An 18,112-nucleotide genomic window follows, 5' to 3' on the forward strand; every position below is an offset into this window, starting at 1 on the left:
GCACAGTATCACGAGCTGAAGGGCCTGTACTGTACTCTTCTGTTCTATGTCAAATCTTATTAATGACAAAAGGGCACGAAGACAAGGTTGTAGTGGGGATAACATCGTGGTGCAACAGTCCGGACAGCTGTATCACAGCTGCAGGACCAGGGTACTGTCTGTCTAGAGTCTGAAAGTTCTCTTCGTGACCCGGCGGGTTTCCTTCGGGCATTCAGCTCTCCTTCTACAACCTGTTGTATGTTACTCCTTAGTGTAGTTTAAGGAGAATTGATAGCCACGTGTTGGACAGAATAAGCTTGTTGGCCAAGGGTATTGAGAAATAAAGGGAGGTAGAATGCAACAAATGGGATTGCTCAGCTGAGAAGTAGTAGGGTTTTAATATCCAAAATGGCCTCAGTTCAAAAATAAAATCTTTGAGCTAAGACATTGAGTTGTTGCTCTTTGCATAAATTTTCCCTGGCTATTTTATCAATTTTTTTTTTTGCTTTTATTTCAGATTTCAGCAGCTGTCCTTGATGAGCCAACTGAATGGTCTAGAAAGCTAAAGGGGAAGAGTGGCAAATTCCTACTTTTAATGTTATTTCATGGTAACAGTTCCTCGCACTACATTGCAACTGTTTCATTTATTACAACTTCCACAACCCGAATGGCATATCCGAAATATCTCACCAAAGCAAACTCATGAGAAACTCTTCCATCTGGGGGCAGTTTAGCACCAAACCCCAATGCTGGGAACATCTTGTCACTGTCATAGTCCTGAATAATCTCGCCCACTGCTTTCAAAGCCATTGCATAGGCATTCATCTGGTAAGGATTCATGTAGTGCAGCGATGTGGATTGAGATGGGTTTCCTGATGAAGGAAGTAGAAAGAATAATCATCTATAAATATGACATTTACTTGGTGATACAAGAGTATTAAAAGTTTTTGTAGATTTCCATCAGGATTATTTAATTAAATCGACTAAGCTATTGAATTGTAGTATAACTACTAATGAAGTGCAACATGCAACTCATAATGAGCCACTTCTCCTGTGAATAACATGCCAGTCTGTGAGAGCATTGTGCCTTACCACACTTCAGGCTGCCTGATTCACAAATTTCAAAGCTTTCAGTTGATATAGTACCATTGAGACAAAGGAATTAATATAACAGTAGCCTGGTATCACTGTCAGTGGAGGAGACTTGTCTACCACCAATCAACCTCCTGACAATGATCTTTCCTTAAGATTAATGGGCCAATAGTTCAACTTAAATGAAAAAAAAAACAGCCATTTCCTGGGTCTTCATCCAATTAGCTACCAGTGGTGTAAACTTCAATAGTTTTAGTCCTTTATTATATGTAATTATCCAGATTATCCAGAACACTGGCGTGCCTCGAGCTGTATGTTGAGCCGTCTTCTGTACTCCCTTTTCACCTATGACTGTGTTCCTGTACATGTTTCTAACTCCATAATCAAGTTCGCAGATGACACCATGGTGGTTGGCCTGATCAGAGGGGATGACGAGACGGCTACAGGGATGAGGTCCAGCACCTGGCTGCGTGGTGTGCCGACAACAACCTGGCCCTTAACACCCAGAAGACCAAGGAGATCATTGTGGACTTCAGGCATGCTAGGAGCCACACCCACGTCCCCATCTATATCAATGGAGCTGTAGTGGAGTGTGTATCAAGCTTCAAATTCCTTGGTGTCCACAGTTCCGAGGATCTCACTTAGTCCCTGAACTCCTCCATCCTGATCAAAAAGATGCAACAGCGCCTTTATTTCCTATGGAGCATCAAGAAAGCTCACCTCTGTCCCAGGATACTGACAGACTTTTACCGCTGTACCATTGAGAGCATACTCACCAACTGCATCTCAGTGTGGCATGGCAATTGTTCCGTATTGGACTGCAAAGCACTCCAGCATGTGGTGAAAACTGTCCAGTGGACTATCGGCACCCAATTGCCCACTATTGAGAACATCTACCATAAACGCTGCCTGGGCAGGGCGGAAAGCATTATCAAGGATGAATCTCACCCTAACCATGGACTTTTTACTCTCCTCCCATCCAGTAGGCGCTACAGGAGCCTCCGCTCCCGCACCAGCAGGCACAGGAAGAGCTTCTTCCCTGAGGCTGTGACCCTGCTGAGCCTCACATCACAGCACTAAGCAGTATTGCACCCGTATTGTACTGTCTCAGTACTTTTATATTTGTGTGCTGTAGTACTTACTTTCTATTCGCAGTTATTTTGTAAATAACATTATTCTTTGCATCTCTGGTTAGATGCTAACTGCATTTCATTGGCTTTGTATCTGTACTTGGCATAATGACAATAAAGTCGAATTTAATCTAATCTAATTTATTGCTGAACAAGATAGAGTTAGGTAGACTGAGAGGTTATCTTATTGAAATATACAAGGCTCTGAGGGAGTTCGACAGTGAAGGTACAATACATGCAGGCTGTTTTCCCTCATTCAAACTAGAATTTGGAAAATAATTTCAGAATAAAGGGTTAATTTCAAAGTTAAGAAGGATTTTCTTTTCTCAGATGTGTATGTTTGAAATTCTGTGGCCCAGACAGTAGAGGAGAATTGAGACTGTGGCATTTACAAAGCATCATGGGAAAATGGAGCCAACTTTAAATAAGCAGCATGTTATTGTGAGAAGTGAAATAGAATACAAAGCTGGCTTGCAAAAGGTTAAAAACAATCATTCCAGAACAGAAAACTGAAGAGTGCTTTCAGTTTGCACAAGCAACATGTCAGAATGGTCCATGAAGTGATCTGAGAACATTTTGAGAATATTCTTGAAGTGTGTTCTTCATTATAGATTGATTGATTGATCACAAAATTGTGAATCAGGAGCTGTTTTCTTCGGCCATCTGTGATAATTAAAATGTGAAGTACATACTGAAATGAGACCTTCTTGAGATAAGTAAAAAAAAAAGTATTGCAATCTAATAGACAAGGTGTTCCCAACCTTTTTTATGCCATGGACTAATACCATTAAGCAAGGGGCCCATGGGTCCCAGGTTGGGAACCCCTGTAATAGATTGTCAGCTTCATTATTCTCACTGTGTAGCTGCATGGCTTTTGTTGTGACTCAGGATCTCGAGAGGCCTAATAAATTGAAAACACAAGATGGCAGCCATTTTGTTGTTGTGAAGCAAGAAACTCTGAAAGATCTCCCATGGTAACCAAGGTCTCAACAGCAGGCAGAAGAGCTAGTTGTTATTCAACTAATAAGCGATATTTAGAGGCCTAGGTTAAACAGTGAAATAACCACTAGGGATCTTTTGGTTATGGTAAGACAATCAGGGACAACCAATTCCATGCTCCTCTGCATCTGTATGACTCAGGTGGTACTTGAGGAGCTCCAGCATTCTGAAAGAGTTTGTGTAAAATATATAAAACAAGAAACTGTAAGGACATAAACAGAAAAAAACTTGGGGAAAAAAACATCTCAGAAGAGGAGCCTGACTTCAAAACTCAGAGAAGAAAATGAAATAAGCCTGTCCAGTTCATCTTCAATCTGAGTCCAAGTTGAGCTTCACTTTAATGTACTGACTAGGAGGATAAAACAGTAGGTTAAATGCCAGGTCATTGAGAGTAATAGTGGTTCACTGAATGCTTATATTCAAAGTATTAATAAAGATTGAGTTGTATAGATTTAACTTTGAATGCTTTCTTTCCTCACTATGTCAGTTGTCTATGGAGGCCGTGAGATAACAGGTCACTAAATAAATTAATGACTAAGATGAAAAAAAAATAGCTGGTCTCCAGTGGAATTAAGTATTATGGGTATCTGGAAAGAAAATATTTGTGGTTAATATCAAATCAGTCACGATCTTATTGAATGCTGGACCAGTCTTGAGGGGCCACTTGGCTCCCACATTCTTTATGTTCAAATGAAGCATTGATAGTTTCTATCACGACACATTTGTGATTCACAGCACAATAAGGACTACACACAAAGTCTTTGAAAAAGTAATGTAATAACAACACGATAGGCAACTGATCAACAGTGGACTCAGCCAGACTGGTGCTATTGTTAATAGCAAACAATCTGTTGCAGGAACTCAGCAGGTTGAACAGCCTCTGTATGAGGAACGACAATTGTTGGCATTCTGGATCAAAACCCTACATCAGGATGTTGCAGGGTTATTGTCAGTGATTAGCTTTATGCAAGATTTTTATAAATGCTAGTATTCTTTTGGTAGACAAATAAATTAAGAAAGCATTTTAGCTTTCTTCAACAGCACACACAGAATGCTGGAGGAACTCTACAGGTCAGGCAGCATCTATGGAGGGAAATAAACAGTCCATATTTCAGCTGACCCTTCATCAGGACTCTACTGAACTCCTCTAGCATTTTGCATGTGTGTGTTACTCAATATTTCCAGCACCTGCAGAAACTCTTGTGCTTTAATTTACTTCAATTCTATTCCTCGCTCCCTCTAAACATTTCTTCATTGCCATCAATCTTTTATTTTACTTTTATGATTATTTACAACCAAATGCCATTGATACGAGAAGTAAAATACACAACTACTACAAATACATAAACTTAGCAAAAGTGTATTGATTTTCCTTTCAGGGCATCCTAATGTATGATTGAATATGTATCTAAGCAATCAATTAAAAATGACAACTGTTTGATCAAAGCCACCAATCAGTAATTATTAACCATCCAAGCATATCCCAGAATATCATTCAAAAGTGAAGGTTTATCAGATTTTTATGAACTTACCATTAGAAGCTGTAAAATCAATAGCCACCGTAAAATTTATCTGTGTTCTGTAAGATTAAACAGAGGTAAAGTTTTATTTCAAATATATTTCTTACTTGAACATGCTTTTGTGTTAGATTCCATTTTGTAAACTAGGTCTCTTTGACTGTGCAGCGGCTCAGGCATAAAGTAAAGATATTTCTTAAGAACAAGCAAATTATTCTGGTTCAAAAACCACCTTCAAATACAGATTAATTACTTCACTGCTGAAATGGTTGAGTAGAGTTTACATCCAATTAATGCAGTATCAAACTTGTAAAACAATATTGTGGATTTCAGAATTGCACTGACAGTAGTGTTTAAAGTTTGTAATAGTTGCCCTGGACTAGAGATCTGTGGAATTACATGTAAATGTTAAAGGTGTCCATCGTTTTTCTGTCCTGTGTAAACAGCCTTGTTTTGTAGCAGTCTCCAGTGTAATCAATAGTCTCAGGAACACTTTGTGGCATTTTCAAGACATTCTCACTGTAAATAAAAACCATGAAAATGTTGGTTTGTCACAGCCTTCCTTTTGATTCGCTGCTGAGGAGTCTGTGAGTGGCCTATCAATGTGTGGCTCACCATGGCCTCTGCATTCGTCTGGTGTTCCTCCCTTCATTGACGAATGAAGATGTTACCGTGGTTTTGTGTAATGGATTGGACTATTGTGTTTACGGACTGTGGACTTTTTCAGACTTACTGATTTTATATTCTGTGTTTTTTGCACATTTCTTTCCATTTTTGTTGTGCGAGGGGAGGGGATTTGGGGTCGATGTTTTTGTTTCACTTTGTGCGGGGGGGTTGTCTGGAGGTTGATGATCAGGATGCCATTCTTTTTTTGTGTGGAGGGTGGGTTTGACGTTTCTCTCTAAATGACTTCCATGTTCTTTCTTTGTTTCATGGCTATCTGGAGAAGAAGAATCTCAGAGATGTATGTAGATACATACTTTGATAATATTAAACCTTAGATCCTTTTGAACCTTTGAACCTTTAAGGTGCAACCATTGCCTATTGTGTCATAATTACCGTCAAATGACCTCATAGGCCATAAGCAAAAACAGATTTATATTCATGGATTTTCAGTTCAATATTTCAAATCAATTATTTTGCTTTAAACAATAATGCCTTTATTTTAACAAAGTTAATTCTGATACAGCTTCTACCATAACTTAATGAGTAATTTTCTGCCGTGCTCTGTAAAATACTTAACAATTGTACTGTAAGAATCATTAAACTTTATTGGTGTCATAATTTATTAGAAAAGACCATTGTTGCTGGAGTTCCCTTTAAACTGATGCCTGACAAGTTATCTTGAAGAAAATCTAGACCAAAGAAGGTGCTGGAAAAAAATACAATGCTCAAAGATCAAAGACAGGGGCAATTGCAACTTGAACACACTTCGAGTTCTTAATTCCAGATATCAAGAGAGGTACTCAAATGCCCAGGCCATACAGAAATTTACGAGATGAACTTAACTCTCCAGTTGGCTCTCTTTTTAAATTTCCATTTCTTAATGCAAATGCAAATGGCACATTTCACTGTATGTTTCGATGTACATGTGATAAATAAATCTGAATCTGAATCCCTAAGGCCCTTCAGTCTTAGGCCTCTTACAGTGACCCAAGAAATCCAACATGGGCTCGAAGAATAGCATCTCATCCTCAAATCTGGCACAGTGCAGCCTTCTACACTCAACACTGATTTCAGCAATTCCAGATAATCAGTGATCTTAGTTCTGTATCTCATTTTTTTAACTTCCATTTACTTATGTTATCTCAGAGTTCATTAATCTCCCTCTAATTAGACTTCTTTCATACATGTCCTGACCACTCTCTCTCAGCCTTTTCCAATATCAAATACCTTACCTCTATTGTTCCTTATCCCTTCTTTGCAACTGAAAACTTATTACATTTCTGACCCTTAGAAGCCCTGATAAACATTTATCAATGAGAAGCATTAACTCCAAACTTTTTCATGCCATGGAGCTCTAACATTAAATGAGGGGTTTGCGTTCCTCAGGCTGGGACCCGCTTCGCCGGAGTTTACAGAGAACGGTGCAAAAAGCAAGAAGCATTCAGTGAGCGGCAGTTTTGTGGGCAAAAACACTTTGTTAATGAGAGAGGTCAGAGGAGGATGGCCAGACTGTTTCAAGCTGACAGGAAGGTGACACCAAACTCAAATAAACATGTGTTAATGTGGTTAATGTGCAGAAGAGCAACTCTGAATGCATTAACTTGTGGGAAGGTTGCATTCAATTACTCCAAAAATAGTTTTAATGACTGTAATGTAGAGTTAACACAGACACACTGCACCTGCTTGTAGCTCTACACCAGACTTGTTCCTTCTACCTCATAACTTGGCCACAGCTAATCTACCCTGACAGTTTCATCATATCACCAGTGTACTGCAGACACTTACATACTACCCTTGTTCCTGTTACAAAATTTTACAAATTTACAGCCCTCTGAGTGGAAAACTTTCTCCCCATAATCCCCGATGTTGGGGAAGTCCAGAACGAGGGGCCACCGTTTGAGGATAGAGGGGAAGCCTTTTAGGACCGAGATTAGGAAAAACTTCTTCACACAGAGAGTGGTGAATCTGTGGAATTCTCTGCCACAGGAAACTGTTGAGGCCAGTTCATTGGCTATATTTAAGAAGGAGTTAGATATGGCCCTTGTGGCTACGGGGGTCAGGGGGTATGGAGGGAAGGCTGGGGAGGGGTTCTGAGTTGGATGATCAGTCATGATCATAATAAATGGCGGTGCAGGCTTGAAGGGCCGAATGGCCTACTCCTGCACCTATTTCCTATTTTCTAATCATGGCTAATTTTATATCCTGAAACCATGACTGTAATCCTTGAATCTTCTGTTTTGGTATTCAGCCTACTTGTAAGCAAAAGAAAAGTCTCAGTTTTTCGATACTTTATATCTGTTCACGCTCGCTTTGTGATGACAAAGTTCTTGGCTTCGGTAAGTAGCATCTGTCAAAAATTCAGTACCTGGGAGAGAATGTCACATTGGATTGCTCGAAGCATATGCAACAGTATCATCTGTCAGTTTTATTCACTTCCCACATATCTGGTCCCACTGAAGTCAATAAAACCTCATGTAATGAATCGAATACAAATAGTAGCCAGTACCTGTGTTCATGCTTGCCATTTGCAACTAAAGGTATATTTTGTTCACCTCTGCCTTCCCATATATCTTGTTTAATAAAAACAAGTGCTGATACAAAGTCTCACAGAAAGTCATGGAATGTGTGGGATTACAGCAAGCTATGCTAGAGTCAATGATTCAATATGATAAAGAGTTGACCCTGAACAATAACCACGATGCAGGATATAAATTTCAATGGAAAGTAGAAAAAACATGTAATAAGACAGGTGACGGGGAGGAGATACATCTCTACCAAAGGAGTGTAAGGCACTCTTTCCTTTCACTAGCCTGCAGCCTGCAGGTCACCGTTGGGCAAGGTGTAGCACCTGCGCAGCACCCCCGCCCTCCGAATCAGGGTCACGTGAAGCCATTGGAGCAGGTTGTGGATGGTCACATGAGAAGCTGGTGCAAAATACAAGTCCTGGTTATGCGACAACTGACACCAGACTGACAACCTCTGAAGTGTATTTATAATGGCTGGTGTCACCCTGACTTGTAAAGACGCTGCCGAGAAGAAGGCAATGGCAAACCACTTCTGTAGAAAAAAATTGCCAAGAGCAATCATGGGCAATACACTATAATCACCCACATCATTTGACATGACACATAATGATGTAATAAGAGCAATGTTACGATAATCACGGGGGATTTTAACATCCAGGTAGATTGGGAAGACCTGATTGGTGTTGGATCCTAAGACAGGGAATTTGTAGAATACCTATAAGATGGCTTTTTAAAATCAACTTGTGGTTGAGCCCACTAGGGAAAAAAGCAATGCTGGATTGGGTGTTGTGTAATGAACCAGATTTGATTACGGAGCTTAAGGTAAAGGAACCCTTGGGAGTCAGTGATCATAATATGATAGAATTCAACCTGCAGTTTGAGAGAGAGAAGATAAAGTCAGATGTATCAGTATTACAGTGGAGTAAAGGGAATTACAGAGGCATGAGAGAGGAGCAGGTCAAATTTGATTGGAATGGGACACGAGTAGGAATGTTGGCAGAACAGCAACGACTGGAGTTTCTGGGGGCAATTCAGAAGGCACAGGATAGATATAACCCAAAGATGATAAAGCATTCTAGAAGGAGGATGAGACAACTATGGATGACAAGGGAAGCCAAAGACATCATAAAAGCAAGAGAGAGGGCATATAATACGGTGAAAATTAGTGGGAGGTTAGAGGATTGGGAAGCTTTTAAAAAAACAACAGAAGGCAACTAAAAATACCATAAGGAGAGAAAAGATGAAGTAGGACGGTAACCTAGCCAAAAAGATTAAAGAAGATACCAAAAGATTTTTCAGCTACATAAAGAATAAAAGAGAGGCGAGAGTGGACTGCTGAGAAATGAGCTGGAGAATTAGTAATGGGGGACAAAGAAATGGGACATGAACTTAAGAAGTGTTTTGTGTCAGTTTCCTCTGTGAAAACTAGTAGTGTGCCAGTAATTTGAGTGTCAGGGGGCAGAATTGAGTGTAGCAGCTATTACTAAGGAGAAGGTGTTTGTGAAGCTAAGGTCTGAAGGGAGGTAAGTCACTGGACCAAATGGACTACACCCCAGGGGTCTAAAAGGGGTAGCTCAAGAGATTGTGGAGGCATTGGCAATGATATTTCAAGAATCACTAGATTCTGAAATGGCTTCAGAGGACAGGAAAATTGCAAACGTCACTATACTCTTTCAGAAGTGAGGAATGCAAAAGAAAGGAAATTATAGGCCAGAGGCACATGATAAAACATGATAAAATAGTTTTCTAAAGGGGAGTTCTTGCCTGACAAATTTGTTGGAATTCTTTGAGGAAATAATAGGCAGGATAGACAAGGGAGAGTTAGTGTATTGTTCACTTGGATTTTCAGAAGACCTTCGACAAGATGCGGCACATGACACTGCTTAACAAGTTAACAACCCATGGTATTACAGGAAAGATACCAGCATGGATAGAAGATAGGCTGATTAGCAGAAGGCAAAGAGTTGGAATAAAGGGGGCCTATTCTGGTTGGCTGCTGGTGATAAGTGGTGTTCTGCCGGGGTCAGTGTTGGCATAATTTCTTTTCATGTTTTATGTCAATAATTTGAATCACAGAACTGAAGGGTTTTTGCTAGTGTAGGAAGCAGGGAGTTTGCAGAAGGACTTGTACAGATTGGAAGAATGGGCAAAGAATTGGTAGATGGAATAGAGCATAGGGAAGAATATGGCCATGCACTTTATTAGAAGGAATAAAGGTCAAGATTATTTTTTAAATGGGAGAAAATTCTAAATTCATAAGTGTGGAGGGAATTGGGAGTCTTTTTGCAGGATTCCCTGAAGGTTAACTTGCAAGTTGACCTGGTGGTAAGAAAGGCAAATGCAGTATTAGCATTCATTTCAAGAGGACTAGAATATGTCTTTTAAAAGTTATGGGGAGAAGGCAGGAAAATGGGGTTGTGAGGGAAATGGATCGGCCATGATTAAATGTTGGAGCAGACTCGATTAGCTGAATGGCCTAATTCTGCTCCAATGTCTTATGGTCTTATAAGAGCCAGAATGTGATGCCGGGACTTTATAAGGCATTGGTCAAAACACGCTTGGATTATTTTGAACAGTTTTGGGCAGCTTATCTAAGAAAAAATGTGCTGGCATTAGAGAGGGTCCAGATGATGTTCGTGAGAACAATTCGGGGAATGAAAGGTTAACATATGAGGAACATTTGATGGCTCTGGACCTGTACTCACTGGAGTTTATAAGAATGAGGGGGAAATCTCATAAAACCTGTTAAATATTGCAAGGCCTAGACAGACTGGATGTGGTGAGGATGTTTTCTATACTGTGTGAGTCTAGGGCCAGAAGGCACAGACTCAGAATAGAGGGACTTTCATTTAGAACAGGGATGAGTAGAAACTTCTTTAGTCAGAGGGTGGTCAATCTGTGGAATTCATTGCCACGGGAGGGTGTGAAGGCCAAGTTATTGAGTATATTGAAAGAAATGATTGATAGGTTCATCTGTAGTTTTTTGCTTGTTTGTAATTGATAGGTTCTTAGTTTATCAGGGCATCAAAGGTTATGGTGAGAAGGCAAGAGAATGGGTGTTCAGAGGGATAGTCATGATGGAACAGTGGTGCGGACTCAATGAGCCGAGTAGCTTAATTCTGCTACCATTTTTTTATATCTTACATTCTTATGATCTTAATTTTAGAAGATGATTCTGAACACAGCCCACTGTTGGTAAACTTATAAGCATTTTTTCTGACTGCAAGGATCCAATACTGGCAAATAGTTAATTCCAAATTTACGTTTATTAAACATGATACAAGCAACCTTATACGCAGAATTTAAAGTGTTCCTAATTGGATACTAAACAAGCAATATTACTCCAAGACCCCTATCCAACTCTTGCTCTTTTTCCCCAGTGCATTCTGGAGAATTAAGCAGCTGTGTGTGGTCCTCACAATGGATTAGGAGGTTCCTCTCATATCCCATTACACAATATAATAATGACAGTCTACTCCTTAAAAAGGCGGGGGGCAAAATATAGGAAATCATAGGCCAGTTATCCTAACTTCAGTGGTTGGGAAGATGTTGGAAGCATACAAGCAAGGACTAAAAAAGGCCAAAGTCAGCATAGTTACATCAAGAGGAAATCTTGCCTAATAAATCTGTTGGAATTCTTTGAGGAAATAACAGGCAGGATAGACAGTCAGTAGATGTTGTTTACTTGCATTTTCAGAAGGCCTTTGTTGACGTGCCGCACAAGGCTGCTAAACAAAGTAAGAACCCATGGTACTACAGGAAAGGTATTAGCATGAACAAAAGATTGTTGATTCATGACGAGCAGAAGGCAAAAAGTGTGGGACCTTTCTTGCTTGGCTGCTGATAACTAGTGGTGTTCTGTAGGGTTGGTGTTAGGTCCACTACTTTTCACATTATATGCTAACATGATTGATAGATCAGATGGGCCTATTTCTGTGCTAGAGTACTCCATGACTCTATGATTCTAATGTTGAGACTTCATAAGGCATTGGCCCGACCATTTTTGGAGTGTTGTGAATATTTCTGGGCCCTATATCTAAGAAAATATGTGCTAGCATTGGGAAGGGTTCAGAAGAGGTTTACAGGAATGATCCCAGGAATAAAAGGTTTAACATATGTAGAGAGCTTGATGGCTCTGTGCCTGTATTTGCTGGAATTTAGAAGAATGAGGTGTCATCTCATTGAAACCTACTGAATATTGAAAGGCATAGATGGAGTGGATGTGCAGAAGGTGTTGCAAATAGAGGGAGAGTCTAGGACCAAAGGTTGTCCCTTTACAATGGAGATGTGGGGGAATTCCTTTAACCAGGCGGTGGTATATCTGTGGAATTTATTGCAACAGATGGCTACGGAGGCCAATTTTTTGGGTATATTTTAAAGGGATATGGGATAGGTTCTTGATTAATAAGAGTGCCAAATGTTACAGGGAGAAGGCAGGAGAATGAGTGGGGCAATAAGTCAGCCAAGATGAAATGGTGGAACAGACTTGATGGGCTGAGTGGCCTAATTATACTCCGACGTTTTATGGTCTTACAACTTCAGCACCATAAAAAGCCAAAAGTGGGAAAAAATATCTAATTTTCTTCCTTTCATAGATTGTCATCCCTCTATCAGTAAATGAGATGGTGGTGAAAGAAAGCAAGGGCAAAAGAATGGAGGTCAGGAAAGCGAAAGGAGCAGTGATCTGCTGAGGGAAGGAAGCAATGGCTAAAGAGCAAGATTATATTCAAGTAAAAGAGGATTATATTTGGAAAAAATGATTTTTGATCAGCGTGGCACCAGGGGTGCAGGAGTAAATTGTGGTTAAAGCAAAAGATGGCAGGGTGGGGTGGATAAAGGAGGAGGAGGAGGGGAACTTGGTAGATTGTTGAGCTGAGAAGAAGACTTCTGTTCATTTTGCCCAAATGCTTTGAAGGAATTTATGAACCTAGCCTCTCCATGTCAATAGACAATAGACAATAGGTGCAGGAGTAGGCCATTCAGCCCTTCAAGCCAGCACCGTCATTCACTGTGATCATGGCTGATCATCCACAATCAGTACCCTTTTCCTGCCTTCTCCTCATATCCCTTACTCCGCTATCTTTAAGAGCTCTATCTAACTCTTTTTTGAAAGAATCCAGACAATTGGCCTCCACTGACTTCTGAGGCAGAGCATTCCACAGAACCACAATCCTCTGTGTGAAAAAGTTTTTCCTCAATTCCGTTCTAAATTGTCTACCCCTTATTCATAAACTGTGGCCTCTGGTTCTGGACTCCCCCAACATCTGGAACATGTTTCCTGCCTCTAGCGTGTCCAATCTCTTAATAATCTTATATGTTTCAGTCAGATCCCCTCTCATCCTTCTAAATTCCAGTGTATACAACCCCAGTCGCTCCAATCTTTCAACATATGGCAGTCCCTCCATCCTGGGATTTAAACTTGTGAACCTACTCTGCACTCCCTCAACAGCTATAATGTCCTTCCTCAAATTTGGAGACCAAAACTGTACACAATATTCCAGGTGTGGTCTCACCAGGGCCCTGTACAACTGCAGAAGGACCTCTTTGCTCCTATACTCAATTCCCCTTGTTATGAAGGCCAACATGCCATTAGCTTTCTTCACTGCCTGCTGTATCTGCATGCTTACTTTCAGTGACTGATGAACAAGGAGCTAGGGCTTTACTCTTTGGAGAGAAGGAGGATGAGAGGAGGCATGATAGAGGTGTACAAGATAATAAGAGGAATAGATAGAGTGGATAGCCAGCGCCTCTTTCCCAGGGCACCACTGCTCAATACGAGAGGACATGGCTTTAAGGTAAGGGGTGGGAAGTTCCAGGGGGATATTAGAGGAAGGGTTTTTACTCAGAGAGTAGTTGGTGCATGGAATGCACTGCCTGAGTCAGTGGTGGAGGCAGAAACACCAGTGAAGTTTAAGAGACTACTAGTCAGGTATATGGAGGAATTTAAGGTGGGGGCTTATATGGGAGGCAGGGTTTGAGGGTCGGCACAACATTGTGGGCCGAAGGGCCTGTACTGTGCTGTACTATTCTATGTTCTATATCTCGTTGTACTTCCCCTTTTCCTAACTTAACACCATTCAGATAGTAATCTGCCTTCCTGTTCTTGCTACCAAAGTGGATAACCTCACATTTATCCACATTAAACTGCATCTGCCATGCATCTGCCCACTCACCCAACCTGTCCAAGTCACCCTGCATTCTCATAACATCCTCCTCACATTTCACACTGCCACCCAGCTTTGTGTCATCTGCAAATTTGCTAATGTTACTTTTAATCCCTTCACTTAAATCATTAATGTATATTGTAAATAGCTGCGGTCCCAGCCCCGAGCCTTGCGGTACTCCACTAGTCACTGCCTGCCATTCTGAAAAGGACCCATTAATCCCTACTCCTTGTTTCCTGTCTGCCAACCAATTTTCTATCCATGTCAGTACCCTACCCCCAATACCATTTGCTCTAATTTTGCACACTAACCTCCTATGTGGGACCTTATCAAAGGCTTTCTGAAGGTCCAGGTACACTACATCCACTGGCATTCCCATGTCAATTTTCATAGTTACATTCTCAAAAAATTTCAGAAGATTAGTCAAGCATGATTTCCCCTTCGTAAATCCATGCTGACTCGGACCTATCCTGCCACTGCTATCACGTCTTTTATAATTGATTCCAGCATCTTCCTCATCACTGATGTCAGACTAACTGGTCTACAATTGCCTGTTTTCTCTCTCCCTCCTTTCTTAAAAAGTGGGATAACATTAGCTACCCTCCAATCCGCAGGAACTGATCCTGAATCTGTAGAACATTGGAAAATGATTACCAATGCGTCCACGATTTCTAAAGCCACCTCCTTAAGTACCCTGGGATGCAGACCATCAGGCCTTGGGGATTTATCAATCTATAATGTCATTTTACATGCAATGTTTCCAAAGTCTGGAACACCCAGTGAGTGGGGGCTGATAGTGAAAGTACTAAAAATGAAGGTACGTGCCTTTCTTAAAATGCTACAATGAGCAGCTCGCCTTGTGAGAGGTTTTGTTCCCCAAATCACTATCCACCTTCATTAAAGCCAAAGCTCAATCACTTTGAAGCAGGCAAAACATCTACTGCAGATTTTAGTACAAAACCACTATTTCGCAGAAACCACCCTGCAAGAAAGGGGAGAGTAAGGTTAACTCCAGCCCTATGTTTCTATCAAAGCACAAGAACTAATAATTTTGAAAATCATCGATTTCTTTTGGAAGTATAGCAAAAGCTATGCCTAATATTATCATGGAATGTTAAACTGACCATGCATGGGGACATTTGTGGTTCGGAACCATGCCAACCATAATAGTTCTCTAATATGTCTAAGACATGAAAAATGAGGCCAATTGAAATGCCTGATACATTTTATGTGAATAAACACTGTTCTGCCAGTGTGACATAATAGAACTGCTTAGGCTGGTTGTGGGTTGTGGGTAGAGGTCAAAATTGCTCACTGTAGAAAGTAAAGGTAAAGATTTGCTTTATTTGTCACATGTGTATCAACGACCAACACATTCTGAGGATGTGCTGAGGGCACCACAAGTGTTGCCACGCTTCTGGTGCCAACATGGCACGCCCACAACTCACTAACCCTAACCGTACAATTTTAGAAGGTGAGAGGAAACAGGAGTACCAGGAGGAAACCCAAGCAATCATGGGTAGAACATACATGCTCTTTACACTCAGCGGTGGGAATTGAACCCAGATTGTATAGTTGGCACTGTAAAGCATAGCACCAACTGCTACGCTACACAATGCTGTACCGTGTAGCAGTGGTCCGTGGATGGGAAGGTAATGTTAAAGCCTTAACTCTGGAGGATTCACTTCTTCAAGGATTGCTGAACTGAGGAGTGGACTGGTGAAGGGGAAATCTGTTGATTGAAGGAGGAATTCAAGGTCCTGTGCAGATGCCAGATGATGAAAGGCACTCTCCAGTGTGGACAGAGACCTACAGTACATCAGACGGAGAGGGAGGGGAGAGGAGAGAAGAGAGAAGGGAGAAGGTGGGAGGAAGAAGGGGTGAAGGGGAGGGAGAAGGGGGAAGGGGAGAAGGGGGAAGGGGAAGGGAGAAGGGGGAAGGGGAAGGGGAAGGGGAAGGGGGAAGGGGGAAGGGGGAAGGGGGAAGGGGGAAGGGGGAAGGGGGAGGGGGAAGGGGGGAAGGGAGGAAGGGGGGGGAAGGGGGGAAGGGGGGAAGGGGGGAAGGGGGGAAGGGGGAAGGGATACTAGTACCAGTATGGATCAGTCAAATGACCTCCTTCTGTGCTGTAACCCTACTTATTAATTTATTTATTGAGTTACAGCACAGAGAAGGTCTTTCTGGCCCTTTGAGCCACACTGCCCAGCAATAACCCGATTTAATCCTAGCACAATCACAGGACGATTTACAGTGACCAACTAACCTACCAACCAGCATGTCGTTGGACTGTGTAGCACCCGGAGGAAACCCACACAGTCACAGAGCGAATGTAACACTTCTTACAGGTAGCAGCAGGAATTGAACTCAGGTCACCTGTACTGTAAAGTGTTTTGCTAACCACTACACTACAGAGCTGTCCTTCGGTCATTCTTTGTCCTTTGAAGAGAGAGGCAGATAGTCCCAAATCGTAAATGAACAAAGATGACACAGTAGCAGCAAATGATTCCTTCAGAGTAGTTTTACATCGATTCTATCTTGATTTCTTTTTTAGTGTAACCATATTGATCACAGATAATGCATGAATGTAATCTTAGATATAGACACCTACGTTCCCTGTGCAATACTATACTCACATAATTGGAAACAAATAAATTCTTGATCTGCTTTTTCACTCATGTAATATCCCCAGTGCTTCAAGTCATAAAAACATCGGCAGCCAAGTTGAATCTTAGAGAAGCAATCTGAATAAATTTGTTGAAATGAATGCAGTAATGGCTCTCATAATCTTTAAGTGGAATAGAAAATGTCAATATGCATAACTAATACGTCTAATTTCCCACCATTATCATAATAAAAAGTTATTAATAGGATAAAATGTTCTGACTTTCACACTATATCATGAGATGCAGGATTCTGAAAACACCGCAGTCCATTGGGCAATGGAGTTGTATAATATTAGTCCCAGTGGTGCTCCATTCTACTCATTAAGGATCTGATCACTTGTAATTAGCTCTTCCATGCTGTATTCCCAGAGCTCATTGAAATGCTTTAGTTTGTCTTAATTTCTATTTGATCTGAATTACTGAACCATTCTTTACCATTTCGGATCTGTGCTGTACTTTCCAATCCATGTAAAGCTTGGCAAGTTTCACAAAGTTCTCATGAGCAATATACCGCATGTAGTGAAGTCCCTGGTACTCAGACAAAAGGCAGTGAGATTACGAGACTCATAATATTTAGAGCTAGTGTTTTAGGATCAGGTGCAGCAGCCTATATTAAATGGACGATGAATTCTCGCTATTTGTGGTAGAAAAGTGCTTATAGCTCCAATCTAACAAGCCAAGCTGAACAATAGCTTGCTATAAACACCAAGGCCCAGCCAGCCACTGAGCCAGCAAGCCTAAATAAGGCTATGTCATTAGCAATTATGCATAGTTTACTCCAGGCAAGATTAGACTTTCTAAGCAGGATCACTCAAAGTAATTCCAAATCATGACTCATTCTTCAGTTTCAAACAGAAGCATAACAGTAGATATGAAGGATGAAAGGGTGCATTCAGAAACAGCAAATGGGAAGGTGGCTTGATTAGGAACAAGCTCCATCCACTCCATCTGCAGCCTTTTGAAACATCAGTGCAGATGCATCATTAATATTTATGAAATGAGAATCCCATCAGCTGGTAGAACTTGCAGGTTATCCAAGCAGCAGAACATGATGGAGAAGCAGCTCTGGAAGATAAATACAAACCTATCATTGCATCCCACAAGTTTGCACCTTTGATACTTCAGTACGTCTCATTCACACCTGCAAAGCAATCCAAGACACTCCCTAAGCCCATCACCCCTACCCCACTGGCTTATCGAAGTGCTGGGCATAACTTTTAGACTGTTAATCATGTCATGGCAAACAGCCCAACAAATGTTTCAGTTTGCAATTATCTGGTGGAAATCTTAATGAGGCTTGGTCAAGTAACTTCAGCAGTAACTGCTGGAGAGGAGGTCTTCCTCTTCAGACCTTACAAAGGTTGCTTTAGATTTTTCTTT

At 41.1% G+C, this 18,112-nt stretch overlaps 1 protein-coding gene across 5 annotated transcripts in view; it reads right to left on the reverse strand.

The window, feature by feature from the left end:
• The window catches only part of LOC134355512 (copine-8-like), a 674,862-nt gene that overhangs the window by 107,342 nt on the left and 549,408 nt on the right, over positions 1 to 18,112 (reverse strand). For all 5 annotated transcript variants that reach the window (XR_010020101.1, XM_063065493.1, XM_063065495.1 and 2 more), the window contains 2 exons: positions 4,733 to 4,779; positions 670 to 851 (listed from right to left, as the gene is read on the reverse strand). Coding sequence is in view for 4 of the 5 variants with exons in the window: in XM_063065493.1 (XP_062921563.1) it covers positions 670 to 851; positions 4,733 to 4,779 (229 nt within the window). In the remaining variant the exon portion in view is untranslated. The remainder of the gene's footprint in view (positions 1 to 669; positions 852 to 4,732; positions 4,780 to 18,112) is intronic.

This window comes from Mobula hypostoma, chromosome 13 (assembly GCF_963921235.1).
Source record: "Mobula hypostoma chromosome 13, sMobHyp1.1, whole genome shotgun sequence".
NCBI lineage: Eukaryota > Metazoa > Chordata > Chondrichthyes > Myliobatiformes > Myliobatidae > Mobula > Mobula hypostoma.